Here is a 17,424-nt window from a genome sequence, read left to right on the forward strand (position 1 = left end):
CTGATAAAAAGGTTTACAAAAAAAATCACAAACCATCCATCATTTGGCACTTTTTTTTTCTTTTTTTATCCATCTAGACAATATTTACAAGTCCCCACCCGGAGTGACACCCACATTATGAAAGTCACCGCCTGCACAGATTCCAGCTGGATCCCGATCCGCTCTGGGAATCCAGTTCAGCCACATGATGAGATCCGCCTCTTCCTCTTTAGTTCCTTTATTTGATTCACCAGGAGGAGGAACTGTTCTTATAACGTTACAGAAGCTGGTTGCACTGCAATCGTCTTGGTATTAAGAACTAAGAGCAAAGCTGTTTTCTAGAACAACAACAAAAAGACTCGACTCTTCTTCTTTCCAAAAAGCAAAAATTTGAGCGGCTTCAGTACCTTTAACCAGTCCATAGCAACACTCAATCTAAAAATAAGGAAAAAGTTTTACATAGGTGTGTTTGACCTTAAAATAAGATTATTTCATGTGATTTTTATACTTTATATGTAAATTATTCTGTTGGTTTATTTTCTTAGCTGCTCAAATCAAAGGACAAAACATTTATTTAAAGAAGAATTGACTAAGATTTAAATTTTTCAAGACTAAACGGAAGGGAAAAAAACTCAGAATGAAAAGATTAAGGTTTGATTTGTTAATCAGAGGACGTTAAAGTACCTTAAATAACCAAACTATAGTTAATGTTCACTGCTGCATGAAATCGTGAAATCACCATAGCAACGGTGCTACCAAGGAGGCGGCGCTCCGTGGTGACGGTGACCTCTGCGTGGTTAGCTGGTGGCGCTTCATTCAGGCCCAGAGACGCTTTCTGTCATGGAAACGCAGCCTGCATGGCTGACAGGAAACAGGCGAGGAGGTTCTGACCCAAAGGTGGGAGGAAATGATGTCATGGTTTTATTTAGGAGTTTAAAGTGACGTGAAACCGCCACCCTCTGGGGTCGCTGAGCGACGTCAGGGCTTCATCCAGTCAGGATGAGCGATTTATGACCGAGGGACCTGATGTAGGAGGACGAAACAAGCAAGAGAAACACTTTCCAGGCATTTCTGGACAGTCAGTGTTAACTTTTAACACTAGATTGGTATCTTTAGCTACATGCTAATCATTTTACACGCCATTCTCCTGAACCCAGCTCTATAAACAAGCTGGTAATAATGGGGCAAAAGGGGCGAGAATTCAATGAAATATCGGGGAACTTTAAACAAACTGGGTGATGATGATCGTTAATCCTTAATCCGCCTGACTGACCAATAGGAACCCTCCACCTATCATAACTAAACTCATGCATGAGGCGCTAATAACGCTCTGAGATGTTTTCTGTTTCCAGCAGAGGAGGCAGAGATGAAAGAAATCCAGGCGGACATGTTGAGACGCGCTGCAGCCGATCGCTCAGGCTGCAGATCAAGACTCCTGCAGGTGACAGGAAGCTTGAACAGAGAAAAGATTCTTCTAACTTTTAACAACGTCAACTGTTGATGCAGAAAAGGATTGATTCTTTGTTTTACGTTGAGAGTAAAATCCTTCTGTCATCATCTGGTTAGAAAAGAAAGCAAACAATGGCAGCAGGAAGGGCAGGAAAAACGCGTCCGATGCTCGTCATCTTTAAACGTTTCGGCTCCTGATGAGAGAAGGAAGTCTGGGCCGTTGGTGAAAGCAGGTCTGCGTTTGTTCATCGTCGTATTTCTTATCGATAGAAAACATGCTGGGATGTTAGAGGAGCGCCGTACGTTAATGCCCTGCTGGTATAGAGGAGAGTGGAACCGCAGCGCCGGATTAAACCAACATGGAGTCACCTAAAGTCCAAACTATGACACCATGTGAGCAAAGCAAAGGAAACATCTGCAGCTCAGGAAATATTAGTAGTACCAAATCATGACCAGCGTCCGTAGAAATATGTGCTAATAATCGGAGTCCTGCAGGGGGAGGAGCTCTGCTTCCAAATGCATCTTTAGCGTCTATAAAAATATAGAAATATAATCCCATATCCTGTTTAATTCATGTTTGTGACCCGCCGCTCGTTTTTAAAGTGAGACACGTCTGTCCGGATCTCCTCAGGAACTCTAGAAATACTTCATTTCACTTCCGCCATCGCTGGCAGGCATCCCGGGGAGGGATGCGTTCCGTCTGCCGTGCTTCTGTGCGTTGGACCGGTCCTGCCGTGCCCCGTGCGGAGGGATCAGTGCAGCCCGCCGTTGAAAGACTTCTCCAACCGTTCCAGTTCTGCAAAATGCGTGGAGATGGGCTGCTTGTAGAGAGGGTTGGAGGCCTGAGGGGATCAGAAGGGAGGGGGGGTTACAGGCGGCTGCAGGAGTGGAAAACATGTGGAGTTTATAGGAAGAGCTCAGAAATACTTTAACTCAGAGGTTTGTTTCTGCATGGATGTTAACCTGTGCAGGTATGAATGTGAAACGCTTTTATTTTAACGATATTCTGGATGAAAGTTTGTCAAAAATGGGTTTATTTATCAACTGAATTCATGTTATTCAGTCAAAAAGGGATTTTGTGATCTTTTATTGTTATAAATGTTGTTTTTTTTTTGCTATTTCTTTACATCTTGTTACCGTAGCAACCACTAAGAGTCAGTTCTTCCCCTTTCTTCCCTTTCTGTCTCTTACTGTAAGATGAATTAGGATCAGCTCTGTGTTTTCTTTACAAATCTTATCTTTTAACAGGTATTATAGATTAATTTAATTAGATCCGTTACTTCCTGTTAAAATGTTCCATGTTTTAGGTGCGATTTTAATTGGTATTTGTAATAATAGAGCTGCAACTTACGATTAATTTGCAAAAGATTAATCTGTTGATAATTTTTTTTTATTAATCAAACAATAATCTGATAGCTAAAGTTTCTTATTGGTGAAATTAAAAATGTTCCACTTCAGGAGTTCTGGATTGAGCAGATTGAAAGACGAAAAGATTTTTATCTTAAATGAATAATATTTATAAATATCTTTTCTACCATCTTGGTATAATTCCTGCTCCCAGTGGGTCGTTCTCTCAGCTAAAGGCCTGTTTTACAGTCTCTATACTCCAGTTAATGATTAATCAATTAGTAAATTAATTAATCTGATTAAATGTTTCAGCTCTACTCATAACTTTTGTTTTTCAGCTGCTCTTTTGAAGCCATTTCTCTGAAGTTTGTTTGGATTATTTATCGTCTTTTATTGAATATTTAATGGCAGAAACTGCTGGAGCTGCGAAGCACCAACTGGTTTAATCGTTTCTTTTTGGAATAAACACAGAGAACCAGAATGTGTCTGTTATGGAGTTAAACTCCCGCATCAGAAATAAACAAACGGGGTTTCACACGTTTATATTTTCCTATCTATGTATGCAAGCATTTATTTCAGGGTTTCGGCAGGTCATCAAAAATTATTAAAAATCAATAAAATATAATTTTTTAACCTCTTAAAACCCACTGGGTCGACCCGTTGGACCTTAAAGGAAAATTCCGGTTTTTAACACTTTTAGCCCCTTTTCTGTAGTGTCCAGGATGAAATCGAATGATCGACACCAAAATTTTGACAATTGGTCCTGTCTCTGCTTTTTGGCTCATTCAGAATCCCCCCCTGGCTGCTTTAGAATGGCTTCCATAGTGCATGTCAGATAATGTCCTTAAAACAACATAAACGTTCTTTTTTTAAAATATGCTACTCACCGGGTCGTCAACGCTGTTCAATGACGTTCAAAAACAAGTTTCGTAAAGAAAAAACGTTCCTGTAGTGTTTTATTTAGCAAGTGGAGATAGTAATTCAGAATGCATAAAATTCCAACCGGTAACATTTTTACCAGCAGGTGGAGCCGTTGCGCGCAGCTCCAAGCTGACACCTAAAGATCCAAACCCCGCAGCTCTGGAACTGTTATAGCTAGAGGACTGAAATTTTCTGCATTTGTGGTTGACATGATGTAGAACAAATATAGTACAATAAAACCTGCCTTTTCTCAAGAATGTCTTTATTACTGCTGTTCAAAAAAGACCTATCATTTCCGGAAATAAAAAACCCCAACTATGTGTCATGTTTGAACTGATGCAGGTTGGTCTGTGTTCTAGTCACCCAATTTTAATTTATATATTAGGAAACTAGAGGGTGTTAGCTTTCAAATAATGTATTGCACATTTAATTTGGCTTCCATTTAGGTATGCAAAATAGGCGAGGGTTACCCAAAATGAGGTGGATGTTAAGAGGCTAAATTAAGCCTTAACTGGCATTAAAATGCATTAAATGTGAATATGGTGACATTTAAAATGTTTATTTAAAAAAAAAAAAAGAAAAGTTTATTAAAAAAATGTTGTCAGATATATTATATCGCGATATATTTTCCGGTTCTTCGTAAAGCCGTATGTTTGGAAAAGAAGCTTGAGACGGAAAAAAAGGCTAGAAAATGGGAAAATGCAAATTTCAGTAACAGTGGCGGAAAAATGAGGAATTCGGGTATATATATATATATATATATATATATATATATATATATATATATATATATATATATTTTTTTTTTTTTTACAGTTTTGCTATAAATCCTGCTGTTCGCTCTGTCAGCTAAAGGCATGTGTCAAAATATCTATACTCAAATTATAAGTGATTGATTACTAAATTTGATTATTTCAATAACCGATTAATCTGATTAATTGTTTTCAGCCCTGATCAATACAATAAAGATGCGTTTTGAATCTAATTAGAAAGATCTTCCCACTCTCAGCCTCCTGCAGGCCTTCAGCTCGTTTGGTCCAAGGATAAAGAACCCTGGTGAGAGCGTAACTCCTGCATCCAGAAACCTGAAGGTTTGAAGGTTCTGTTAAACCAGAAGCACTACGTTTATCAAAGGCCTATCAAACAGCTGAGCTGCTGCATCCTGGGAAGGAATGTTTTCTGTTTTAGTCGCTTTCTTTCACAGAAAAGCAGAGAAAGTTTCCTCTGACGCCTCAGACCCCGTTTAGACGAAGGGAAAACGCAGATAATTCCCTGCGGTTTGGCCTCTCCTTTAAACCAAAACCCAGTTTTTATCACAGAATACGATTATTTCTAAAACCTCGGGCCAAAGTGAAGATGTCTGATAACGCTGGTTATGTGCCGCCGTGTCAACAGGGATAAACGGTAGTTTGGCTTCTTAAACGTCACATTATGCACCAGAAAATCCTTAACATCATGTGAGCGCCTGATGTTTACAGTTTATCATGACCCTCGACAGCAGATTTATGCAGGTTGATGTAAATGACGAGTTTTTTGAAAACAATGCTGCAAGGTGGTGTTATAGGGCTTGGTCTTCATGACGTAAGCACTTTGCGTCGCCGCCATCTTGATGGCCTCTTTTACCGCTGCTCAGACTACTGCCTATGACTACCGGGTACTGTACTCCCTCTCAGCCGTGTTTTAATTTGATTAATTTCACCTTAACTTGATTTCAACCATGGTAAACCGTTGCTGTATTGTGGGCTGTAACAGCTCAACACATGATCGCCATGGAAACATAGAAAATGGGTTAACTTTCCACCGCTTTCCTGCATGGAGGCGTAACCATGGAGACCAAGCATCAGAGATAAAGAGTCGTCGGCTAGCTTGGATCGCGGCTGTAAGACGACCGAACATAACTTTCCACAGTATTTCAATGTCATTGAGAGTGTGTTCCCTGCATTTTCATTCTGGTAAGTTAAAGATGCACGGTTTTATTTTATAGCCTACTTTGTGTCTTTCCTTCAAAGTTGGGATCTTTTACAGTAAAATAATAAAAACGGCAGCGGGAAAAGGCTCAAATACATGAGAAACCCGGAGGGTTGGCAGTTAACGTTACTAACTACACCTTTGAAACACATAGCAGCTAGTTAAAAGTACATTACATGCGTGAGTGGTTGTTAGCACTAGCGGTTAGCGGTTGCTAAACTAGCAGGTTCCAGAGCTTTGTACGGATTACTGTGTTCCCACTGTTTGCTGGCATTATGATGTGCAGCTCCTGAACCCATCCATTGATGAACTGCACATGAGACTCCAAGGACTTGTAGCTTGGGAACTGTTTTGAAGTATAGGCGCTCACTCATTGGTGCTCCACTCATTGTTTGAAACTTCATATGGATCCAAATGATTAATAATGCTGATTTTGTCAACATACCGGTCCCTGGCTTCTCTATTTAATGTGTCCCGGTAAATTCCAGATCCTTTTCGGGATTTTAACATCTTTTTTATCTCTCTACTTCTACGTATCTTCTTTCAACAACAACGTTGTGTCAGAGCTATGTTTATGTTTGCGTAGCAGTCAATATGACCGCGACGTCCCACAATGCAACGCGGATCCTGAGCCCTATTATTGAAAACTGAGGGGGAAATATTTGTTTCTCTAAATCTATCTGTGAATGTGGCGTCAGTGTTTGAACCAAACAAAAAACCAAAACATTCCTCTAAGTGGTAGAAAGTCAAAGACAGGAAGGTCCATCTCACCATGTGGTATCGGGCGCGCATGCGTTCGCTCTGGAAGCGGGCGAACTCCCTCCGGTCGTGTACGGTGATCACCAGTTTCCAGACGGCCAGCAGAACCATCCCCACCAGCAGGATGGTGCCGACCACAGCCAGTAACACCGTTAAGGCGCTGGGGGCGCTGCCGCACTCTGTGGGAGGAGACAAGCAGCCCGACACGTCACACGGTGACCAACGCTCTCAGAAAAGTGAGGAATCTCATTTAGGGGTGTAAACTCAGGACGTGTTGGGCACTGACCGGGCTCTTGGAGCGCGGTGAGGACGGAGAGTCCGCTGGCATGCTCGTGGTAGGTGAACTTCATCACGCAGTTGTTTTCGGTCTTATAGAGGCAGAGGACGGCTCCAGGCTCCCGTATCTCTGCACGACGAAGAAAGAAAGAGTTTCACCTCAAAGAAAAGCAGAAACACTGAGCCGCATTTTTAACAAAAAGGGGAAATAAAAGTTCATTTATGCCAAAATGTTGCAGGATTCTGCTTTTTTTACCTTGTTTATTTAGTTTAAACTAATTCTTATTGTTGCTTTAGTTAATATCTTTATGCTGCATTTTATTCTTTTATGCCTTTTTATTATTTTTTTTTTCAGCGACACTACAAAAACGTTCTGAAAATGAGTTTAATATTCTTAAAATAAATCTATTTACCTTTAATTTGAGCAGGAAAATTAGATCATCAGCCGATGGAATGAGCATTTTTACCCTTAAAATATGTTAATTAGATAATATACACTTGAAATAAGACAATGAAATGTTTTTTTCATTGTTTAAATGTAAATTGTTTTGTTCCATTGGCAAAGTGTCTCACTTACCTCCTTAAATTAATAGAAAATGCACTTATTTCTAGAAATACTGGCTTAAATCAATATTTTCTGCAGTGCATTAGCTGTTTTAAGGCACTGCAAAAAAATATTTTTATTTAATTGAGCAGGTGAGACACTTTGACATGGAACAAGACAATTTACATTTAAAATAAGACAATAAATTGCATTTTCTTTTTTCAAGTGAATATTATCTAATTATCTTATTTAAGAGTAAAACATCTCATTCACTGAAAAAACGATCTAGGAATAAATAAAAATTTCTTAAATTAAGTGTATTTACCCTTATTTTGAGCAGGTAAATGACATGATTTGCCAATTGAATGAGTATTTTTACGCTTAAAATAAGATATTTAGATAAAATGCACTTGAAATAACACGATGTAATTGTGTTTTCTTATTTTAAGTGTAAATTGTCTTGTTTCATTGGCAAAATATGTCTTTTACCTTCTAAATTCAAGAACAAATGCACTTATTTTAAGAAAAAATGACTTATCTAGATTTAGATTTTTTTCCAGTGTTCCATTGGGAATTATTTACCAGTTAAAATTAAAGGTAAATGCACTAAATTTAAGAAATTTGTACTTATTTCTACATCGTTTTTGCAGTGAATGTTTTACACACTGCAAAAAATAAGAAATAAGTAAAAAAATGAGCAGGTAAATAAGATCATCAGCCAATGGAATGAGTATTTTCACTCCCAAAATGAGATAATTAGATAATATGCACTTGAAATAAGACAAAGCAATTGTTTTTTTCTTTTTTTTAAATGTAGATTGTCTTGTTCCATTGGCAAAGTGTCTCACTTACCTCCTCAATTCAAGAAAAAATGCACTTAATTTGAGCAAAAATGACTCATTTAGATTTCCATTTTTTGCAATGCACTGCAAATCAATGAAGATAAGTGAAAATGTCTTAAATTAAGTGTATTTCCCCTCAATTTAATTAAGCAGGTAAATAAGATGATTTTGCCAAAGGAGTTAGTATTTTTACGCTTAAAATAAGACAATTAGATAAAATGCACTTTAAATAAGAGAATGTAATCTTTTCTCTTATTTTAAATGTAAATTGTCTTGTTCCATTGGCAAAGTGTCTCACTTTCCTCCTTAATTCAAGAAAAAAACACTTAATTTAAGAGAAAATTACTTGCTTATAAAAACATTTTTTGCAGTGTACAAATAAACTTAATGACATGTTAAAGAGGATTTTCTCTGGGATCATAAACTCTTCTTTCCTCTGATGGAGCCGCTGACATTGGGAAAAGACTCTGCCTGTTTTTATTCAATCAATCTTTCTCCACGCCTCGCCCTGTTCCCCTCCCTCAGGCCCTCCTCTACCTCATGCTGTAAGCATCCGGAGCGTACATGTGGAGCGCATTAAGGCCACTCGCATGGCTGACACCGCGGGGAATGCAGTGAAGACGTCAGATTTGGGCCACGGCCACGCCGGGTCCCTGCGGAACTCCTTCTCAGCTGAGCGCCCAAAGCTCAGACGGATAAAAAAAAAACATTCCCTAAACATCCAGAGAATGCTTTCTGTCATGGTGGGGGGATTTTAAGGACACGTCCACAGACAGCTCTGTTTTGTCAGGGTTTAGGCTCCGCCCACTGCCTTTATGAAACAACAGAAAAGAAGTGGTGCTTTGCAGCAGGTATGTTTGCTCAGTGGGTGGATGCAGATGACTGAGGAGGTTTGTTGGGATTTGAATAGAGCTGCTTTGAAGCAAATGAGAGGGAAGGAGAGGAGGGGGGGGTTCTCTGATGGGACAGAGGCCTGACTGAGTGAAGCTGAGCCTGAAACATCTGCAGAGATTCCTTCACTTCCTCGTCTAAAGAGGCAGAACTCAGCCTGCAGTGATGTATGGGCTAAGATTACTGTCATTAGAAACATGTAGGGGGAATTATAATCTAAAAAAATATCATCTTTTCCTGGTCAGCTCAGAAATATATGCAACATTAGATGTTTAAAAGGATAAATAACAGTTTCAGCTTTGCAAAAATACAAGAACAAGTTTACAACCCAGATGAGGCTGTTACACTCCTTACCAGTAGGAGGTGTCTTTATTCCCACTGCTGCTCAATGCGTTTTTAAGCCTTTGTTGTTTTTTTTTGGTTAAACTTTATTTAGAACTTTTCATATAGACAAAGGATAGATTTTTAAAGTTACCTTTTTAAAAGCGTGCAAAGAAAAAATGCTCAGTCAGTGTCCCTACCCCATCCGTCCCAGTAGCACAATCAGTACCATCAGCTCATCTGCGAAACCAGATATACCGTATTTTCAGGACTATAAGGCGCATATAAACGTCTTTTTTCCCCTCAAAATGTGCGGTGCGCCCTATGTGTGTTTTTACTGCGGACGTTGTTGAGACCACCATGAGAACGTTAAAGGGGGAAGTGTGGGCGTGGATTGTGTATAAAAGAACAGGTATGTGCTTCATGCAGAACTCCTGATTGAGGAGATGATGAAAGAGTGGCTGAGGGAGGTGAATGGAAGGAGACCAGGTGGTTTTTTCCACGCATCACCATCGCTGTTAATCTGTGACTCCATGCGTGCCCATCTCACAGCCGATGTGAAAAACATGGTGAAACAAATTAACGCTGTGCTTGCTGTTATTGCGGGAGGTTTGACAAAGGAACTTCAACCGCTCGACATCGGTGTGAACCGGCTGTTCAAAGTAATGCTACGTTCAGACCGGACGCAGCAAAAGCAGCAAAATCGCGTCTGCTGCTTCATTTTTGCTGCTTGTACCAGTTAGTTCTGACGTGCGGCTGAAGCAGCTTTGCTGCTCTGGCTGCGCGGTGCAACAGTGTGTCTGACGCGCGTTGGGCGGAGCTTCACTATCCTTTCTCTGCCTTGCAGCTATATTTGCTGTGATCAGTGGGAATAAAGTAGTTTTAATATGTTTTTAAGTGGGAAAATACACCCTAAAACTTAATCATTGCAGTCAGTTCATCCAGATTACCATCCTGCCTTCCAATATTATTTCTGTCGGAGCCGCTCAGACCCCCACATACCGGCGGTGCGCTGTCAGTAGGAATCCCATTCAACAGCAGCCTCTGGCCGGGTCGCCTCCTCGCGGTTCACCGCGGCAGCTGGTAGGTGTTTTTCATCTAAATAATCTAAACTGCAGGCACCAGGATAATAAAAGCGAACATATTCTGCTGGCAGATTTCTGCATTTTAAGTTAATTTATGCGTCAATAAACTGTTTCAGAGGAGTGATCACAGCGCTCTGTGTCTGTCTCACGGCCAGCTGCCAGGTTTGATTAATACTTTGTAATAAATACATGAATAAAGCACAAAAATACTCAGTTTTGCTCCCGCTCTATTTTTAAATACGCAGTAGAGGTATTTAAACGTAGTACAGGAAATGTACCTGTATATAAAACCGCGCCCTATAGTCCGGTGCGCCTTATGGTCGTGAAAATACGGTACATCCGGGTCGCCCTCCATTTTACTTTGCGAAAAAGACCTAAATTAAAATTTTCCTACTAAATTATAATGTGTTAAAGGTTAATAATGTATTACCTGGGAAAATAAATGCATTAAAATCTTTCTGTTTTATCACTTGTCTGTGTCTGATCTGTGTCGGTGCTCTGTCAGACAGCATACCCATAGTCAATATCCACGCGCAAGACGTCAGAGTTGCATTTATCTTTAGCTTTATAAGAAAAATTAACTTTAAACTACCTCAACAGGTGTGCATCCCTTTAGTCATGCACAAAAAAACAAACAATTTAAGCTCAGATCGCTATAAACTTAAAAAACCCCATCAAAACTTAAGTAATTAAATAGTTTTTTTTGTACATGACTAAAGGGATACATGCCTGTTGAGGTAGTTTAAGGTTTATTTTTCTTAAAAAACTAAAGGGACGCCTCAAAAAACAATCTAGAAATAAGTAAAGATTTCTTAAATTAAGTATTAAACCTTAATTTGTGCAGGTGAATAAGATGATTTGCCGATGGAATGAGTATTTTACTCTTAAAATAAATGACCAAATAAGCTCATCTGACAGAACACTGGATATGGGATCCTACGCTACTTCCTGGAGATTACTTTTTCAGCTTTGGATTTAAACATACATCTATTTTTTTTAGTTTTATTTTTCCTTTCATGTTAACATTATGGTATATAGTAACGGTCAGAGATGACTGCTCCTTTGGCTGATAGTGAACTGATGATCACCATACAGCAGCTTCTTGCAGTTTCCCTGGATTCTAATCATGGCTCCCAAGGCGACCTCCGCACATGGAAACCAGTCATAACAGGCAGACGGCCTCATGCTGGAGGCTGTCTGATTATCCTCTGGTTTTAAACACTTAGGTTCACCATGTGTGGAATGAATGTGAAAACAGGGAACTGAAAGTCAGCTCACAGAAACAATAAAGGCTCTGATGAAACTCTGAGAAACATTTCCCTGAAGTCCTACATGTTGCTGTTAGGTTCAAGTTTGCTTTAGGGTTGGGCGTGTTTTGGTGAGGACTGGGGGTCAGGGTAAGGCCATAGAAATGTGTAGAGATGAATGGAAGCCACTTCAAAGTCCTGCTAAGGATAGAAGACATGTTCCTGTGTGTTGGTTTTACTCACCGAGGCTCTCCATGGTGACGATTTTATCCTTGCACAAGCGCTGGCAGGTCTGGTTGTCTGCGAGCCGCCCCGTGTTGAAAAGCCGACACTCAATACACTCCCTGAGGCAGGAGGGACAAAGTTCACAGAAAAAAGCTCATCAGCCGCTAATCCACAAAAGATTTCACAACATGACTGAGCAGGTTCCATCACTTAAAACTATGTCTGGAGGATACGGCAGAGAAGGAAGACTTTCACCGAAACTCAACATCTGACCTAAGTTAGACGCCAGGCTTTCTGCTCTGTCCCTGTACGCCAAAAAAAAACGGAAACAAGGCAAAGGATGATGGGTAATTTTACAAAGCCAATCTGCATTTGGGAAAATAGGAGCAATTTACTCAAATTGCACAAGTTTCACTACCTAAATTGCCAAATAAACCGCAAATGAACTACGTCCTGTTGCGAAACATCAGTCTGATGCATCAACGCCTTCTGTTCGTGGGAAATTTGGGTTATTTCACAGAGAAAGATATATGTGATATATATATTATATATGTGATAGGGTGAACCAGGAAGTAGGAAGTTGGGGGCGGAGCTTAATTTTTAAAAGCCAGAGGGAAGCAAATCTGGGCCTTTCACTCAATTACTCCACATGGGTGTAGAGGGCAACTGGCAGCATTACACCGAGCATTGCAGGATGTCGCAAAAGTATTGCGGGATCTCACAAAAGTTTATTTTTTCAATACTTTTGCGAGATCTCCCAATACTTTTGCCAGATCTCGCAAAACTATTGCGAGATCTCGCAAAACTATTGCGGGATCTCGCAAAAGTATTGGGGGATCTCGCAAAAGTATTGCGGGATCTTGCAAAAGTATTGCGAGATCTCGCAAAAAATAAACTTTTGCGAGAGCTCGCAAAAGTATTGCAGGATCTGGCAAAAGTATTGGGAGATCTCGCAAAAGTTTATTTTTTAATACTTTTGCGAGATCCCCCAATACTTTTGCGAGATCTCCCAATACTTTTGCCAGATCTCGCAAAACTATTGAGAGATCTCGCAAAACTATTGCGGGATCTCGCAAAAGTATTGGGGGATCTCGCAAAAGTATTGCGGGATCTCGCAAAAGTATTGCGAGATCTCGCAAAAAATAAACTTTTGCGAGATCCCGCAATACTTTTGCGAGATCTCGCAAAACTATTGCAGGATCTCGCAAAAGTTCTTTTTTTCCCCTCCATGTCCCTTTAGGGACTCCGTAAAATGATTGTCATACTGAATGTTAAATATTTGTATCTTTTAGTGATGATTTGGATGCTGCTGAGCCGCCATCCACTGTTTTTTCCCTTGGTTAAAGTTTAGGCTGTGCATTAGTTGTTTGGGCCTGTATAGACTTTTTGGACTGTCAAATTGGATTGACTTAGGGGCACCTTTGCATGTTTTGTTTGGTTTGTATTTGGGCTTTGTTTGGCCGTGTCATATTGTTTTTATTGGTGTTTCCTAACTGTATATTTATTATTGCTATTTGCACAACCCCAATTCAGCCAATTGTATACTTGTCCTGTTTTAGATACAGCCCATCAATGAACTGCTTTGCCACATATTACATTTTTATATAAGATTTTAGAACAACTGATAATGAAGCTTTTATATTTCTGCAAATAAATGTACAAATATTTTACTACTAATTAAGTCTCTTTACATCTTATTTTACACTTGGTCACATATAGTAACCATATAAACCAAGTTAGGCTGCCAAAACTTGTAAATGTTAACTCTTTAAGTGGGAGACAGCAACTCTTCTCTAAGGTCCATCTAGAAATCAGGAGCTGGGATTCTGTGAAGCAGCAGGTTCATTTTCTTGCTGGATCTTAACTGTAAATTCTCCTTACAATATATCTGTCTGAATTCTGAATATGACCGGACTTTTCCTTTAAAGTTCAATTTCAAACATCTGAAAATACTTTAAATATGAAATTATTAGATACTGTGTTTTTATTGTTTTTAATTCAGAGTCGTTTTCATGTGAATATGCCTTACTGGAGGCATCCACCGACTCCATCCGGTGAGCTTAAAAGTTCAGGATTTGTTTCCTTCCTTGCTTATGGACTAGTAGAGATACGTTTAGTAACCGTCCATGTTCACTAAGTTGAGTTTGAACATAAATAGTTTGTATGCGCATTCATGTGGACGTAGCATTAGCAACATCAGCAGTTAGACATGGTTTGTTTTCCATTGTTTTATGGTCTCTTATGCAATAGGTAAAAAGTTGCACTAGTAGCAAGACTGTGTCTGAACGTCCGCCCTAACCCCTAAATCACTATATAGAGCGGGAACTATATAGTGGTCAGTTAACTGACCGTTCAGACAGATAATCACTATTTCTCGCTCCCTGTTGGTCACAGGACTCTACCTTCCCGCACGGTGTCTGCGCCATCTTTGTTCTCTCGACGCCACAACAAATCCCATGATGGTTTTCGAGGACAGCTTTCGCAAAGCTTTCTGGGATATACCTGCTCATCTAGTGACCATGGATCAGGGTTCCTACAGCATAAGGCAAGTTAAATTCAAGACTTTTTAAGACTTTTTAATGCCATTTGAAATATAAATTTAAGACCAAATTCACAAGAAACACAAGAAAAACCTGCTGGCGACAACTTAACCCAAAGGTCTATTTTAACATAAACCACTGCACTAATGTTTCAAATTTTGAAAAGCTTCCCATACAGGAAAAAAGCTAAAAACACACAAATGACAGATATATTTGAACAATTATTTAACTGAATTCACAAACTTTGTTTTAGCAGGGAACAAAACAAATCAGTTTTAAAGCCCCAACATAACCAGCGCTAAGTCTTTTTTGCAGCTATTTTTCTTTGTATGGTTTTCTTAGTATGTTTGATTTGGTGATAAGTGGAGGCGTTGCAGAGACAAGGCTGGAACTAAACTGAGAAATACCGGCTGTTTCTCTCTAACTCCATTTTGACGCTTTGTGTTTCGCGCTTCGCATGTGCGACTCCACTGCCTTAATTCCCATCGTTCTGAGCTTGAATGACTTCTTGCATAAATCCACTGAGCCTCATGTATGTTCCCTGGTTTTAGCCATGGAGAAAACTCTTGGTTGGAGACAATTTTGGTTACATTTACACTTGCTCATATTTTCCAGACAAAAAGTTAATGGCGCATCTCCCAAATGTCCCGGCGGCAACAACGCTTTATTGGTTCCGCTATCGGGATGGAACCAATAATGGCCAGCCGTTATTTTTTTTTTATAAAAAAAAAAAAAAAAAAAAAGGTCAATTTTAATCTTTTATTTAGATTACAAAAATAAATCGGAATAAAAATTATCCTATTTATGATGTTTTAAAAATTAAGACCTACGAAAGACTGATTTAAGACATTTTAATACAATTAAGGCCTTAGTTTTATTTTGAAGAATTCAATGCCTTTTAAGACTTTTTAAGGACCCGCGGGAACCCTGATGGATGCTCACTACTTTATCTAATCCACTACTATTTCATCCACTAGGTCAGAGGTCACGAATTAGCGGACCGTGGTCCAGATCCGGACCCACTTGCTGGCTAATTTAGACCCAACCTGATTTAAAACATTTATAAATTAACGCATGTTGTCCGATGACAGTGTCTCTAACTTTCTATGCGCCTCTTCTCCTGTTAATACGGTAAAGCCCTGGGGAGCGTCCGGCTCCAGACTGCACGTGATCCAAATGAGCCAATGAGCTGTCAGTCTGGGTTGCTGCTGCTGCTACTTTTAGACACAGCAGGCAAACCTGTGGCAAGCCGGGCGTTTGATAAAATATGAACGAACTGAACGATTGTTGTTCTCCACTTCAGAAAACACGTTAAGATTATAAAATGGAAAAATGTTATTTTTTTATATTTTGTATTTAAAACGTATAACATGGATGCATAAACATCTCATTTTATTTCAGTGTTAAATTCTGTTTAAAGTAACGGATTATAATTAAAAATGTCTCCGGACCTTTGCTGAGGATTTTCTTCATGCATCTGGCGCTCAACACAAAGCTCTCCTCCAAACCTCGTTTATTTGGTAATTTGATCAATAAAATAATCACTGGTGATAAAATATATTTTTAAAATGAGAATTCATTAAAAAAAGTGAGAGTTCCCATCAAATATTCATTAAAACTGGAAGTAGTTGTTAAATCCTTTAACTCTGATGCTATTGCTGGTTTCTGAATGAGTCTTTGGTTCTGGTTGGCTGTGAGCTCTACCTTTTGGTCCCGCAGGCATCGGGGCAGGTGGGGCATTTTTCGCAGGTGTCTCCAAACGCTCCCGGCTCGGTGCACTGACACCGGCCGCACACGCAGTGCCCACGCCCGCTACACATCTTCCCGTCATCCGAGAAGCAGGAGGACGTCTCTGTGGAGCAGTTACAGTTGTCGCCAATGTAGTTGGCGTGGCATTTGCATTCCCCGCAGTGGCATTCTCCGTGACCTGGATGAGACGAGAAAAAACGAACAACGGAAGTAAATAAGACAACGTGGAGCTGAGATTCTGTCCACAAATATTTGAACACATTTCATAAAACCCTGCGGTCGGACTCGAGGCTACACCCTCATGTAGGAACATTTCCACGTTAAGATGAGACTACATGAGGCCGTGGAATCAGAAGAGCTGTAATACTCATGTCTCACCAGTGAGTGGCACTGTAAAGCTGCAACGAACGAATGAACGAATAAATAAACAGACAAACAAAAACAAACAAGAACAAACAAGTTCAAACACACAAACAAAGGAACAAACAAACAAACAAAAACAAACAAGAACAACAGGTACGAACACACAAAGGAACAAACAAGCGAAGCACCAAACAAATAAATAAAAACAAACAAACAGGAACAAACAAGTACGAACACACAAACACAATAACAAACAAACGAATGACCGAACAAACAAACAAACAAGAACAAACAAGTATGAACACACAAAGGAACGAACAAACAAACAAGAAAAAAACAAGTACGAAAACACAAAGGAACAAACAAATGAACGAGCAAACAAACAAACAGACAAACAAAAACAAACAAAGAACAAACAAGTAGGAACACGCAAAAGAACGAACAAACGAACGAACAAACAAACAAAAACAAACAAGAAAAAAACAAGTACGAACACACAAACAAAGGAACAAACAAATGAACAAACAAACAAACAGACTGAAACCTTCTAAATACAGAAAAATTTTAAAAGTAAATTTGCTGTTTTCTCCGATTTTTAATTCATTTATTTTTACAGATCTTATATTTAAGCATTTTAGTTTTACAAATTGTGTTTTTTCTTATTTCTCTTTTACAGTTTACAGAGTTTGTTTAAATTGCATTGGGGCGAGTTTTCCTGAGCGAATGTGTTAAAGTCTATAGAATTAATTCAAATTAAGCTGTTAATGTTTTATTAAAGTAAAAGAAACTGATGAGAGTTTGTTCCTGACACATTTTATGGGGACAAATTGATAAAAGAGGAGTATAATAATATTTATGCTCTGTTCTTTTTATAGTGGGATTTTCCCAATTTGAGTTTCAATGATTTAATGATCTAAA

The 17,424-nt window shown here is 39.2% G+C and overlaps 1 protein-coding gene and 1 non-coding gene across 2 annotated transcripts in view; both read right to left on the bottom strand.

Moving 5' to 3' along the window:
• Positions 1-2,033: 2,033 nt before the first annotated feature.
• The window catches only part of itgb5 (integrin, beta 5), a 111,602-nt gene continuing 96,211 nt past the window's right edge, over positions 2,034-17,424 (bottom strand). Inside the window, exons 12-16 of the mRNA XM_038273205.1 lie at positions 16,099-16,321; positions 11,873-11,973; positions 6,710-6,829; positions 6,436-6,602; positions 2,034-2,270 (exon numbers count right to left, since the gene is read on the bottom strand). Of these exons, the coding sequence (XP_038129133.1) occupies positions 2,181-2,270; positions 6,436-6,602; positions 6,710-6,829; positions 11,873-11,973; positions 16,099-16,321 (701 nt within the window). The 3' untranslated portion in view covers positions 2,034-2,180. The remainder of the gene's footprint in view (positions 2,271-6,435; positions 6,603-6,709; positions 6,830-11,872; positions 11,974-16,098; positions 16,322-17,424) is intronic.
• On the bottom strand, positions 12,793-12,909 carry LOC119775287. Its single transcript, XR_005279627.1, has one exon. It is a non-coding gene; the product is annotated as a small nucleolar RNA SNORA66 (small nucleolar RNA).

The sequence above is a fragment of the Cyprinodon tularosa genome, unplaced genomic scaffold (assembly GCF_016077235.1).
Source record: "Cyprinodon tularosa strain WSP-4 unplaced genomic scaffold, ASM1607723v1 ctg860, whole genome shotgun sequence".
NCBI classification, from domain to species: Eukaryota; Metazoa; Chordata; class Actinopteri; order Cyprinodontiformes; family Cyprinodontidae; genus Cyprinodon; species Cyprinodon tularosa.